General features: G+C 35.8%; 1 protein-coding gene across 6 annotated transcripts in view; it reads left to right on the top strand.

The window, feature by feature from the left end:
• The window catches only part of LOC306845098 (rap1 GTPase-activating protein 1-like), an 81,286-nt gene that overhangs the window by 33,236 nt on the left and 32,729 nt on the right, over positions 1 to 15,321 (top strand). For all 6 annotated transcript variants that reach the window (XR_013781966.1, XM_079377674.1, XM_079377672.1 and 3 more), the window contains one exon: positions 2,832 to 2,867. Coding sequence is in view for 2 of the 6 variants with exons in the window: in XM_079377669.1 (XP_079233795.1) it covers positions 2,832 to 2,867 (36 nt within the window). In the remaining 4 variants the exon portion in view is untranslated. The remainder of the gene's footprint in view (positions 1 to 2,831; positions 2,868 to 15,321) is intronic.

Raw genomic sequence — 15,321 nt, 5'->3', positions numbered from 1 at the left:
TATGCATTAGAATTTTCTTAGGTAATATATTTAATGGTATCATCAAACAAGATGTCATTTAAACAACATGCATACCACGACACTGCTGAATGCTTGATTCTGATTGGTTGATGTACGTTTGAAGGTGTTGAATAATTTATTGCATGGTTATAAAGTAGTTCCAGGTTTGTTGACCAAATTAGTTACATATTTCTTCGCCATGTACTTTTCAACATGTAAAAATGGTTTTGTGAGAATAGTAGTTTTTATTTTTATTTTTAAGAACTACTTGTATATGCTTCAGAGTGAAAACCTGATAAACACATTATGTAGACAGACATGTACATGTGTGTGGTAAACGTTATATGGAATCATTTAAAGTTAAATTATTGAAAATTACTTATGTTTTAGCTTTATATATATATATATATATATAATAGTTAAAATATATGTGTCATTTTAGTATCAATTCAGAAGGAAATGTAAAATGTATAGTAAACTACAACTGGCAGACAAACTAATTTAATAACTGGATTATTTATTTTATTCACAAAAATAACTTATCACGTGTGAATGTCTTGTTATACTTGCACATTTTGTCATTTGACTCTGTTATGCCTGCCTGGTTAAAACGGTTCAGTTGAACTACTGACGGTTTGATGATGGTAAGATGATGTCAGAATTTGCTCAGATGTTTTTCTGACAAAAAGGGCCAATGGAAACATGAGTCATGTAATTTGTGACATTCATCTTGTCCCTATTTCCTGAAACATTCTATGTGAAGTTTGAAGCACTTTTGGGTTAAAGTGAGAGATTATTGAACTACATCAACCATAATGACATTGTGTATTGTGATACATCTGTTGCTCTTTGGCTTTTTACCCACATGTCAGGTCTAACAGGTTTGTATTTTGGATTGCATAAATGTTCTAAAGCTTGATCCAGCGTGTTTACTGACACATGCTCATCCAAACACACACTGATCCCTCATGTGGTGGTTTATAGGCCTTGTTTGTACATTCATCGTCCGGGCTTCAATATTTACTGCTGAACTCATGTGGTATTTACAGCGCATTTGTGTAGACTGAGTGGTTTATTTATGTCAAATACCATTTAATAAAAAAAAAATTGCATATGACAGAAAATTGCATAGGCTATAGGAAAAATATTTCAATGCTTTTTTCACCGGTGGTATCATACAATTTTTCCAAATGTCATATAATTTTTCAACTAGTCGTTACATTTTCTGATATCTGTATAAATCCTGTTTAAAGTATTTTGCCCAAAAATGAAAATTTGTTGAAAAATTGACCCTCAGGCCAACCAAGATGTAATTTAAAAAAAAAAATCAGAACAGATTTGGAGTAATCACTTGGATTTGTTTATTGCAAACACACAGCTTTTTGGTTCACAGTGTATTATTTGATTGACTGGAGTCGTGTGGATTATTGTTTTATCAGCTGTTTAGACTCTCATTCTGACGGCACCCATTCACTGCAGAGGATCCATTGATGAGCAAGTAATATAATGCTATATGTCTGATGAGGAAACAAACTAATATTAAAACAATGTAATTATTACAAAAGTTCTTCCTTCTGACTTGCATTTCTGTAGTAAGTCATACAAGCATAGAAATTTAAGCAAGAAATACCCTTTGATTAAATAACATGCATGTAATATAATTAACATGACATTTTAATCAGTTGACAGCCCTGCTTCATTATTCGAAATAAATCTGAAAGACTGTAAGCTCCAGCAGCTAATAAATGATCAAAGTCCTTGTCCTTTCTCTCAAGGTTATGGAAATATTTGTTACTCTATGCTCTACCTGAAGTGTTAACTGATTTTGTTGACACAACAGTCACACTTTCCCTTGCACTCAGCAGAAGGTTGGAGGACACACTCGTGCTATGATTGATAGTGAAGGTCTGACATTTACAGCAAAGGCAGTAGATGGTGATATCCAGATGCATCTGGCCTTAAAACAGTAACTTTTGGTCTCAATTTTTTTGTTTAAGGATTTGATCAAGGTTAATGACACTTTCTCACAAAATAGATGTGTATGATGCATGTTTTTTAACCAAACAGATGGGTTTGTTTGTAGAACCATCTTGTGGCAAGATACGAAATGACACCAATTTCGTTAGCCAGGAAAATGGGGTTTCATTTCCATGCGAAACTGCTATTGTGTTTAGCGTTGTCTATTTTGATATTGAGTCTTATGAAATGTCTTATTCAGAACACATCTGAGGACTGAGCTGTTTTTAAACCGAGCAGAGTCATAGCGTATTCTTAGAACAAAGCTGTAGCTGCTCTTCAGAAAAACGTTAGAGAAGCTGCTTCTCTCATTAGCGTCTCAAAACCACAAATGCCCTCTGTAGAATTCTACAGCTTTTGTCGAGCAGAACTGTTGAGTTTTCCGTCAAAATTAAAAGAAACATTATGCATAATACAAAGTAAAAGTATGAGGGGTTAAAGGTTTGTCATTGTGCACACTGAGAGAGGATGGCGGAAATGTTTCAAAGGATTTTGGCGATAGCAATTGCTTGTATTAATTGATGATGTTCTCCAGTGGTCCTTCATTATCCTATTGGTCCTCACCCTTCGTTAACTTGATAGATTTGCTGAATCATTATCACATCAAGTGCATGAAATGTTCATCGGCAGTGAATTGATTAGCATTTAGCAGGCTCTGTGTGGAGACTGATTGCCAGAATGTGTTAAAAGTGTGAAATCAATTACCGCTCTTTTTGTGTAATGGCTATAAGGGTTTACGGTTGTGTCAGTATATGTGCAAACATATGTGCAGAATGCATGCGTTTTTAAAAATACCATGTTTCTTTTCTCCACAGAGTGGACAAAACCTTCTCCAGGTCAAGACATATTTGGTAAGTCCTTCACTTTCTTGAAAGTAGTTAGTATTAAAAGTATATAGGCTAATACAATTTAATTTAATGATTTAATTTTTGCATTAATTACACTAACATTTCCTAAAAAAACAAACATTTGAAAACTGAAAATATTATCTTGGTACAGACACAAAGGAGAAATAATAAGTCTTTCCAAATGAAAGGTCAGAATTGAAGTAAGATTTTCCACCTTTTCTAAGTAGGAAGTAGGGAATGTGTGCTTTCCAAGTTGAATGTAATGCAGCATTAAAGGAGGTCATATGACGTTGCTAAAAAGAACATTATTTTGTGTATTTTGGTGTAAATGTGTTTATGCGGTTTAAGGTTAAAAAAACACATTTTCCACATACTGTACATTATTGTTGCTCCTCTATGCCCCACCTTTCCGAAACGCAGCGATTTTTATAAAGCTCATCGTTCTGAGAAGCAAGGTGTCCTGATTGGCCAGCTATCCAGTGCGTTGTGATTGACCTAATACCTCAAGCGTGTGACGGAAATGTTACGCCCTTTACCGTATTGTGATGTCGTGTCCTGGTGTGACGAGACTAAAACAATAAAACCCATTATAAACGAGGCATTTGTTGCGTCCCGTGGTGACATAATTACTGATTATAATGGCTTATATGCTTTTTTTACACGTTGCATTGCACAGAGTAAACATTACCATGTCTGCATTTGTGATCGGAGAAACGACAAACTCTACACAGCTCAAAACTCGCGTTTGAATAGTCAGTGGCAAATTCTTTAAATAAGAAAACGTTCTTACAGGCTGAGAGTCAGAAGCACCAGACTGTCCTTGCAAAGTTGGAATTGCCCCACTTTATAGAAACAGCCTTTGTGCATAGCTGGCAGGCTACTCCCAGGTTCAGGAAATAGTCCTCCGTAAAATGCGCTGCACACACTCTAATATTTGGGTTCAACTGTTCTGGAACAGTGTTGTAAATACAACTTAACCACTGATTTCTAGTTGTGTCCTCTTTTGGAAGAAAGTACTTTCACTTTCACAACGAAACACAGCGTCTCCAGGACATGGTGCCGGCAGCAACAATACTAGAGCTAGAATAAAAATCATGCCCTCTTTCTTTGCGTATACATTTGGGCGGTGTTATGCAAATCTTCCTATACCGTAACATAGACGTGGGGGCGTGTTTAAATGAGTCGTTTTAGGAGGGAGTGTCTTAAAAGTCTTAACTTTGATAAAGAATATCTCTTTAGGTTTTAGGTTTACAACTTCAGGGATCTTATCTGTGCATGAACAGCTTGCAACACTCCAAAGAGAAAGGAAAACTTGAAATCGCATCATATGACCATCTTTAATGGTCAAATAAAAGTCTTAATCAGCTATTTTTTGTTGTTGTTGTTGTTGTTTTCTCTCTAAACATCCTTGTGTAAATTATGATAAATGTACTTCAGAGGGAAAATTGAATATTAAAGATACTTACTTTCAGAGAATATTAAATGAATAATTTTTTAACTAAATTGGCATATATGTAAATATATCTTGTTTTAAGGATATTTTGATGTTTATTTTTTTGGAAAAGAAGGAACTCTGGAAAAAATATATAGTTATAATTTATAAAATAATAACTATATGTAATATAGTTAAAATATATAATATATAAAATATATATTTAATTAAAATTATATTAAAAATATAAATAAATTGTATTAATATTTTTTCCAGTGTAGTGTATCACATGTTTAATTTAAACCCTTGGCTTTTGTGTCACATATTTGTCCCCCCTTTGTACACATGTTTGGACACAAGTCACAAAGTTTGTCATCACATTCCATAACTGGAAAGGTCACCTCAACTACTGTATGATTTGTGTGAGGAGTTGAAAAGGGCAGGTTGGATCAAGTTACCTCTCTCCGATATCTTTCGTATCAGCCACCCCCACCCTATACTGCTGGTGGAAAGTTTCACGCCTGCTTGACTGACAGCGTTATTACTACAGAAGGAGCTGGTTATGTGTAAAGCAGGTTTATAATGGCTGTGAAAAGGATGTGTCTGGAGAGAAGAGGGAACGTGAAGGGAGAGGGCGAATGGCGGAATGTAATTATGGCGGGACCTGGGTTTCACTCCGCGCGTATCATCCCAGATGAGCGTTGTAGTGCATGCTAATGCGAAGAGAGACCCAAGAGAAACAGCACACGTGCACATCTTTATGCTATTCCTTTTTCTGTTGCTTTCTTACAGTTGTTTTCTGTTTTCCTCCTTTATATCCCCGTCTCTGTCTTTCACCCTTTTCGCTTTCACATACTCAGACAGTAAGTGTTTCAACAGCTTGCTTTAGTTGAATAAAACATGAAGCAAACACATTAAGTACCCTCGTCCTGAGGTTTGTTGTCAGATAAATATCTGAATTTTGTTGTACATGTATTGGAGGAAACAAACAATATTCTTTGAGTATGAAAACACTGAATATGTATCTATTTGTAAGTTGTTGTTTTCATAATATTAACAATCCCCTGCCCTTAAGTATTCAACTTTGGTGTGTAATACATCCTGCTACATAATCTACATAAATTATACCTCACATTAAAGGGATAGTTCACACAAAAATTACAATTCTGTCATCATTTACTGACCCTCAAATTTTTCTAAACCTGTATACATTTCTCTCAGTTGTTGAATGCAAAAGAGGAAATTTTGAAGAATGTTGGTAGCCAAACAGTTGACGGTAGCCATTGACTTCTATATTATATTAAACAAAAACAAAAAACTATGGAAGTCAATGGCTACCGTCAACTGTTTGGTTACCAACATTCTTCTTTTTTGTTTGGAACAATTGAAGGGTGAGTAAATGATGACAAAAATGTCATTTTTAGGTGAAGTATCGTTTAAATGGATGAAAATGTTTTCTTTTTTCAATGGATCATGCAGTAGTTTATTTACATTTTTTGTTGTATTTAATATTGTAGGCTTTATTTTATTTTCTAATTAAAAATGCAGGATTTAATAAACATTTACTATATTTGAGAACTAAAAAGATTTCTATTGTATTTTTAATATTGATATAAAATATTAAAATAATAATATTTACTATAAAATATTTATTATTAAAAACATTTATTTATTTTCTCTTGATGAAGCTATTGATTGATTATGTAACTAGTTCTGTTAATTGGTTAAGCGGGCACAGTTATTGGTCAACATGATCAAATGTCACCTGATTTATTTGCCTTTTCTTTGGAAATATAAAAATTTAACACTCTATTCATAAAAAAAAACCCGTTTTGGAAACATTCTTTTCAAAAGCAATACTTACAGTAATGAATTGGCTCTAAAAACAGGTAAAAGCGCATTTCTATCTTTAATCGTTTGCCTTTTCAAGTGCTCTCTTGTCGTGCATGTTTGGAATTTCATTGCACCGAGTCACTTTGCGTCCAAACACTTCGTCTCATATACGCCCACTGCCACTGTCACTGTCAGAGCCTGTGCTGTTTGGAGACACAATGCTTTTATGATTAGACCTATTCAGATCAGTATTGCGCATCAGCCTGGTATTCTCTTCTGTATGGCATGAATGTCTCTGCTGTTACAGTTGCTGAGACGTGGCCCATGTGGGCTTTCTCAGCTGGTCTTTATCTTGCAGGCCTGAGAAAATTGTTAAGACAGCTCTCAGATTTGTAAGAAACAGGCTGTAAAAGGGCGTATGGAGGCGATAGTAAAAGCTGTGCGCTGGATGGGGCGTCCCTACGTCCTTTCTCATGGGACGAGCATGTGCTTGGGATAAAAGCTGCCAGGGACAACAGGGACGCTCTTAAGTGATGCTGTTGATGTTAGATATTAGATGTACTCAAGAAGGACAATATTAATAATATGGTGCTTTGATTTGTACCATAGTGCTGAATGATTACCATGTTTATATTCCATAGTATTTATGTAGTACATCAAGGTACCTGGTACCATGGATCATGTACCATACATATCCAAAAATCCTTGATATTATTACAGTACATTATCCAAAAAATTATCTGCAGTAAGTTGACTATTTTTGTTATTGTTGTTATTATTACTATTTTTTTATTATTAATAGCTAAATGTTTTATCGTCTAGCTGTAGTTCTTGAAATGAACTATTTCTGTTCATCGGTCAAGCACTTTTATTGGTCAATGCAATAGTCTCAGAATGGTTAAATGTTGTATGATTAATTGCCTGGAAAATATTTGTGACCCTGAACCACAAAACCAGTCATAAGGTACATTTTTTCTGAATAAATAAGCTTTCGATTGATGTATGGTTTGTTATGATAGGACACTATTTGGCCGAGATAAAAACTATTTGAAAATCTGGAATCTGAGCGTGCAAAACAAAAATCAAAATATTGAGAAAATCTCCTTTAAAGTTGTCCAACTGTTCTTAGCAATGCATATTACTAACCAAAAATAAAGTTTTGATATATTTACGGTTGGAAATTTACTAAATATCTTCATGGAACATAATCTTAACTTAATATCTTAATGATTTTTGGCATAAAAGAAAAATCGATAATTTTGACCGATACAATGTATTGTTTTCTATTGCTACAAGTATACCTGTGCTAATTATGACTGGTTTTGTGGTCCAGGGTGTCATCTGGTTCTTTGAATATAAAAAAACAATTTTTAAAAAAAAAATCTAGGCCTATTTGCGGTTTAAGTTGTTGTTTTAATAGTATTTAAACTAATATTTAAGGATTAAACTTTGGATTGAACTTGATCACTAATGATAATGCCATAACTCTTTGTACTGTAAGTGGACATTTTGATTCATTTAAGTGGTTTTGCAATAAATAATTGTTGAATTAGTTTTGTTGTGGTAGGATATGGACAGCAGTGCTTTGTTTTTTGTTTGTTTTTGGACCGTAGTTCACCCAGATTCTGTGAGGACACTGGTCTAGTGAGGACAGCAGTGGTCTTTAGGGGACGTTGGTAAGCTATGCCTCACATCAGCGTCATTTAAGTCATCTAAGTTGACAGGATAAGCAAACCCCCAGAGATCTGTGCTTTCACGGAATGTGCTTCAGTCTGTAAGAGGTTATTAAAATGCTTTTTTAAGGTGCCATTCAAAATTGTTCTCTGCTATGTGGTGCCGTGGAGCTCTGGAAAACATATTTCCTCTTACCTGATGTCTGGAAAGCGTGAGAGTAGACTGGAACTTTATTAGGGTGGAGTTTACAATGGAACAGATCAATTACATTTCAATTTCTTACTGTACTGCAGGGACTGAAATTGTAGGAGGACATGGGAACTGGGTAGACAGATAAGAAAATGCTGTTCATTTATGATAATTTTGGATGGGTTATGTTAGAAATGCATAATGTTTTTTGCTGCCTCTATCACCACTCTGAATCTTGCATTATAGAAATTCTCAATATGTAATTATGAGATATGAAGTCAAAGCATTTAGTATCTGTAAATGACATCTTCACACTGGATTCAGTTGATTTAGCTGGTGTTTGACATGAAGAGCAGAGCTAGAGGTTTGGGTCTTTGTGATTGTGATATATACCCTGAAGAGGGCAAACAGAGGTTGTGAATTACCTCACAGGAAGCTCAGCTTGACAACAGGTGCTTGAGCAGCAGTGGTTGGGCCCTTCAGGATGTTGACCATCATTTCACCCTAGAAACTCTATTAAATGTGTTGTTTCCCCGCCTACTGTTTTTTCACCCTGTTGTTTTCCCCTATCTGTCTGTGTTTGTCCAGCTTTCTTTTTAAAGGGGACCTATTATGCCCCTTTTTACAAGATGTAAAATAAGTCTCTGATGTCCCCAGAGCGTATATGTGAAGTTTTAGCTCAATATACCCCACAGATAAATTTTTACAGCTTGTTAAAAGTGCCACTTTTAAGGTATGAACCAAAATGCGCAGTTTTGAGTGTGTTGCTTTAAATGCGAGTGAGCTGTTGCTCCCGGAGAAGAGGACGGAGCTTCAAGAGCTCGAGCTCCGCATTAGCAGTGCTAGACTTTGCAAATAAACATTTCACTATTAATACAAACCTGTTATCTTTACAGAAAACTACTCGGTTTCAAAGTCAGTCATCTGATTATACTGTGCATAATAAATTCGCGTTTATGAATTACACAGACGGGGAGCACGGTAGGATAAAAATAACAACATAGCTGGTCTCATGCTATCACAAACTTTATAAATCCCACTTCTGATTATGAGCTCGACAACTTCAAGCGATCGATGCTTTCATATGCAACTTTTAACTACCACATTCCTTTTCATGATCATTCTAGTAGCACTTGAAGGCAGCATCAGGGAAAACACACAAGAGACAATGATAGCTTTAGTAATTAACCTTGCCAAAAAGCTCTTTCAGAAAGGCAATTTGGAAAACAAACGTGTGATACTTACTTTGTCTGGAGCTGATGTTCGTGCACGAAGCGTTGGTATTGATTCATAAACATTTAGGGGACTTTACCGATTTTTTCCAGGATATTTCCTTCGAAAATTTAATTTAACCACAGTGTCCTCGGCTCAGATGAAGGGAGATTATGGCGACTCCTATGTTTATTAGTGCATCCCAAAACACAACAAAGCCTCTTTGGTGCTGACATTGTATATATCTCCAGTAATGGTGGACCGCAGCTTCTCACTCAGGGCTATGTTAATGCTAATAGGGCAGAGAGCGTCACAAATGGGTGGGACTTTTTCCCCTCAGTGACGTGCACAGAGGGAGAATCTGAAACAGCTCGTTTGGAGAGAGACTGTTTATGATTTATTGGTTTTATTAAAAAATGAGTGGGTGGATTTTTAACATTATAGGCTGGTTGTTTTCACACACTGCCACACAACTGTGTTCAAACACCTTATAAAAGTGATTTTTGCATAATATGTCCCCTTTAATTCTTTGTCATTTTGTTGATTTTGGTGTAAGACTTTATTATTGGTGTTCTGCTAAATAAATAAATAAACTTACAAATAAATAAAAGGACTGAATATGTTATCAAATTATTAACATAATAGAATATAAAATAATAGAATAGAATATTATATAATAAAATGTAAATAAGTTTACTACAAATGTAAATATACAACTTTTATATATATATATATATATATATATATATATATATATATATATAATTTATTTTTTATATTTTTTTATTAAAACATTATTAATTAGATTTTTAATTGTTATTTTTATGTAATTTTTCAAAGTGAAACTTTTTACATATGTATCATATGTATATCGTATCTTTCTGTCTCTATATCTATGTTTATGTATCTTTTTGTACACCCCTATTAAAATGCCATTTTCCAAACGCAATGTTCATTCTGACTGTGTTTTTAATGTAAAACTAGTCAGGTGAGAAAAGTCTGTGAGGTCTCCACCCATAGGTGTTACCTGATAGCCCAGTTTGGGTTAAACTAAAAGGGATTTTCAGCTGAAAATCTTTTTACTGACTGTTTTAATGTATTGTTGCCTTTTAATATTTTTTGTTTGATGGATTCTTCTTGATTACTATTTCTTAATGCTTATTATTTCTGGATGCAGCAAAAGATATGGATTAGCATCATTTGCTAGTTGGATTTTTTTTTAGTCTGAGAGTGATTGAGAGATGGGAGGTTTGAATGGGAGTTTGAAAATAGAGCTGAATTCTGTCAGTTTTATTTCGGAAATAATTCCCATGACACCAGAGTCAGCCGAGAGCCTGGATGGTGTCGTGTGTCTAAGATCAGACAGTGTGTTTTGAAGCACTGTTGTCAGTGAATATTCATTTCATCCATGCATACAGGGAAAACACAGTCAAGATATCTGAAAGCAGACAAATATAACACTCTTTACGGAATATGTTTTCTATTTATCAATTTATTTGCCTATTCATTTGCATAAATTAATTATTCAAACATTTTTTATTTTATTAATGTGTGTGTATTGTGCAAAACTTGCCCCAACAGTTGCAAAGTTCTGATTCATTTTTGGCATGTTAGGGTGTTCTGGGTGGTTGCTAGAGAGTTGCTAGGTGGTTCTTCACTGACCCATGTCAAAATAGCCCATCAAAAATATCTAGATACTTGATTGCTCAGGTCCATTTTTGATTGATCCATGACTGGATGTTTCCATTGACATGACAAAAGGAGAACAACACCCAGCTCTTTCATTTCCAAGGTCAGTTGTTCTAGCCCTTGGGTCTGGTTTTGTTTGTTAACCTGAAATCCGTCCTGGACCCTCCTGCTGTGGGCTGAGTAAAGACCATTTATGGAGAGAATTCTTAAAACAGGTTTGACTTCTTCACTTCCACAAGAGCCGGGAGTGAAACTTCAACTGTCTAATAAACACAAAGAACTCGGCAATCAGGTGGACGTGTCAAACCTGAGTCTCTGTCTACTTGGGTGCGGACAGAAAAGCTTTAGAGAGAAGAGGCCTGCGTGGAGCTGCTGAGAAGCATGTTGGGGAACTCTGTAAATGGGAATGGCAGAAGGTTGAGCCTTTCTGAGTCTGTTCTACGTAAAGTCAACCATCTTTGGTAAGATACAAAGTTGTCTGCAAGAACATGCAGACAGTGTTGTGGGGTGATTATAGTCCCAAAGGAAAGTTTTACTCCTGAAGAGATCATTTTTATAGTCTGGAGTTCTCAGTTATGTTTCATTTAACTTTCTAATCTAGGCACACTGTTCTAATATACTTGAGATTTATTCTGTAACTCTGTAGAATTTTCAACTTCAGAAGTAAATTCAGAGTAGTTGGAGGAAGTATAAGGAACTTGATACTGTAAATTGTAACATTGATAGATGTAGACTACTTGACTTCCCAGCATGCGTCACACCATGAATAAATGATGCAGATAGAGTTGGTATTATTGCTTGCTGCTTTTATTTATGCTGTCCCTCTGAGTCATTGTAGCAAGACAAGAGAAAAGTGTGTAAATGATTTTCATTGTTACATACAGTGCATTGCTAAGGCAAAATTATTATATTTTATTTTATATTTTTTATTTCATTTTAATTTATTTAATTTTATTTAATTTTATTATTCCTAAAGCAAACAAGATCATACCGTCACATCTTCTTTACATACATTTTGTTGTGTATTTTCTAGTTCTAGAAGTTGTGTGGTATTGAGGGAAATCTTATTGGTGGTCAAAATAAAAGTGTTGTTTAATTTTGTGAGATTTTACCACCCCAGTTACTGCTGCTGCATAAAGTGAGGACTGATGGGAACTCTGTGGTGACTGTCTCTGTGAGGGATGTTCCCATCTGAGATAGTCAGTTGGTTCAATATGCCTGCAGCTATGGGAATGGTTTGGGATTGGCAGCAAGTCCATTTGAGGTAGTTTAGAGGGCTGAGTGGGCTAATTGTAGACTTGACAGATAACATCCCTTTAAAACTACACAAGAGGCTCGAATCACACACACACACACACACACACACACACACACACACACACACACACACACACAGGGAATGTTTTGAGTTCAAAACAAGTTAAGCTCTATTGACAGTATCTTTGACATGCTGCCAGTTACCACTGCAAATAATGTGGCTTTTTAGAAGTTGCATTTTTAGTACAGCATTTACATTGGAAATCAATAGGACAAGGCATTTTAAAAGCAAAAAAGTGAAGATAGTATTTTTAATTTGTGTTTAAATTAATTCGTAATGTTATTTGAGCTGTTACTTTGTCTAAATCATTCTTTTAGGTCGATAAACCTCATATCATTCCAGACCCATAACTTTATTTCTAACCGGATCATGAACGTTTAATCATCAACAGATTAAGATCTTATTCAGAAGAAGGATTTGGTCATAAATCTTTGAATTGAATGTACATTTTTGGCACTAATGACACTATGGCACTAAAGCCTGAGTCTCCAGTCAAGGTAATTGCTTGGAAAACATTCTATTCTATTCTATTCTATTCTATTCTATTCTATTCTATTCTATTCTATTCTACTCTATTCTATTTTTTTATTTTTTTTGGAGTTCCACCGACAAAAGTTATGTATGTTTGTATCGACTTGAAGAGTGAGTAACTGAATTGCCAGATTTGGGTGGACTATTCCTTTAGCCAAAAGCAGCACTTTCCTCAGCAGGATGCATTGGTGGCTGTGAGGATATAGAAATATTGGCATGAGAAACAACAATTGGCAAAATGTCAAAACCGGTCCGATAAAGGGATGCAGAGACCTCAAACTGGTTCAGAAGTAGTAGATTCTGGGCTGATAACTCAAAAAAAGGCAAGAGAGGAGAGGACTGAGTCATAAAATGGTGTGAGAAGCCAGGGGGAGGGAAAGAAACAGAAAGAGTTGGGAGGATGAGAGAGAGAGAGAGAGAGAGGGAGGGAGCGATAGGAAAACGAGAGCCCTGTCTGTCACCTGCCCATTTGGTTTAGAGCTGCAGAACAGATTGCTCGGCTCTGATTTGTCGTCTGTGCATGTGTACAAGTAAGTAATGTGTCTCTCTGTCTTTCTCTCTGTCGCTCCATCATAAGATGGTCTGTCTTCTGCTGGTGTGGAGCTCAGGTGGTCGTAGTGGGAGGCAGTCAGCTGAAGAGGTGTCAGACAGTATTAGTGGAGCAGGTTGTGATGAAGCCGTGTGTGGGCTTGTTTTGGGGGCATGCTGTTGTTTTTGGTAACGATGCACCGATACCATTTTCTGGTAACTGTGTAGTGATTTCTTGCAAATGTTGGTTAAAGACATTTTTTAATTTAAATTTGAGTGTGTTTAGTATGTTAACTCCACCTTATAATAACAACAAATGCAGGATGCTATAGCTGCACTAAGAATGTCATCTGCATCTCTAGTTTTTGCATGTTAGTGATTTAGTAAATCCTGTTGATTTCACTTGTGGTTTCCTCATAGTTCATACTTACCCTAGGTCATAAGATTGAGTTTTATTTTTGTTTTGTGCATTTTTGCGAATTGCAGAGAAATGAATGTATAGCATTTGTCAGGTAATCTATTTATCTATATAATGTTTATGCATGATTTTATCTTAATGCACACTCTGTTCTGTAGTTCTGTGCTAGTGTCAGATAGCTTATTGCTAATTCATGTAAACACAGTCAAATTCATTTGTATTAGCAGGTGCACCTGACAGACCCAGGGAGCAGCGCTGTTTTGCATTTTCTGTATGAATCCTGTAACTCTTTCTGCCTCCAGGTTTTCCTGAGCCTTTCCTAACCCTTGCCTAATGTGGGTCTTAAAGGGGTCTTATATTACTTTTTAAAATAATGTAATTTCTATATTAGTGTTGTTTTTGTTTGTTGCTCAATTGATAGAGCATAGCACTAACAACATGATAAGGAAATTTTAATTTTCCACAAATAAGTTTAAACTCACGCTACCCCTCATAAGTTTGGGCTCAGTATGATTTTTTTTGTGTGTGTTTTTGAAAGAAGACTCTCACCAAGGCTGATTTGTTCAAATAAAAATGAATGTTATATTGTGAAATATTACTACAATTTTTCCTAATGTGCTTTGAATGGGAATGTAGGTGCTACACACAGATAGGAACAACACAGGTGAACATTTGTGGAATCAAGAGTGATCAGAAAATGCAAGAATAGTTACATTTGTAGAATAAATAGTTTTAGAGCTGTCTGGTGTAATGTTTGTCTTCAAATGCAAATACCCACACTCACCGTCTCTATGGAAATGTTGCTGGCATTGTGTTTTGTATTAGCCTCTTGTGCCACATCTCAGTCAAGCTTGGCTTATGTGCTGTGACAAATCAACAGCTTGTACTGCTATCAAAACTTCTCGATGACTTCAGGGGCTTTTCAGCACATAACCTGCCATCAGGCTAATGAAGTGTGTCAGCTCTGGCGATCCTCAAGATGTAAAGATCTAACAAAACACCGCTGTGCCTTTGGTGACAGGACATGATGTTGTTGGCATCTGACATCCCTTTCAAGATGTATCTCAGCCACTTACAACTGAAATGGCTTTTTGTCCTGCTGTCTAAGGTGACCTCAGTTTCATTTGGTTTTTAACAGTATGCAAATTGTCACTTTTCTGTGCAGCATAAGCAGACACTTCACAGTTCTCCTTAGTTGGATGTCGTGGTCCTCACATAGTCTTGTGATCTTCTGTGACCTCTGTGCATAAGAGGTTCAGACCTTCAAGCAATGGTGTCACACAGTGTAGCCAAAACAATGAATATCATCACAAAATCTGGTTAATTGCAGCATGTTTTGGTCAAAAACACCTTTTTGGGTTGATAAATCTGAAATTTTTAGCATTTTATCAATAATGTTCTACTGAATCCCTCAACACTCTCAAATATCAAGGCTCTTTTTTGGCATCTATAGGCACTTTCGCACCACGTAGTTCTAGGAGCCAGCATGGTGGTTCCTAGAGAACCAATTTCCGCCTTGGGCCATTATCCTGTCTTTATTCGCGACATTTACAAATGTCAAGAACCGGTGAATGGAGGACGCCATGATCGGAGCTGTATTTGTTGTGTGTTGTGGGTTTCGTGATAACGGAGA

The sequence above is a fragment of the Barbus barbus genome (genome assembly GCF_936440315.1).
Source record: "Barbus barbus genome assembly, chromosome: 25".
NCBI classification, from domain to species: domain Eukaryota; kingdom Metazoa; phylum Chordata; class Actinopteri; order Cypriniformes; family Cyprinidae; genus Barbus; species Barbus barbus.
This window is presented reverse-complemented; position numbering and strand designations above follow the sequence as displayed.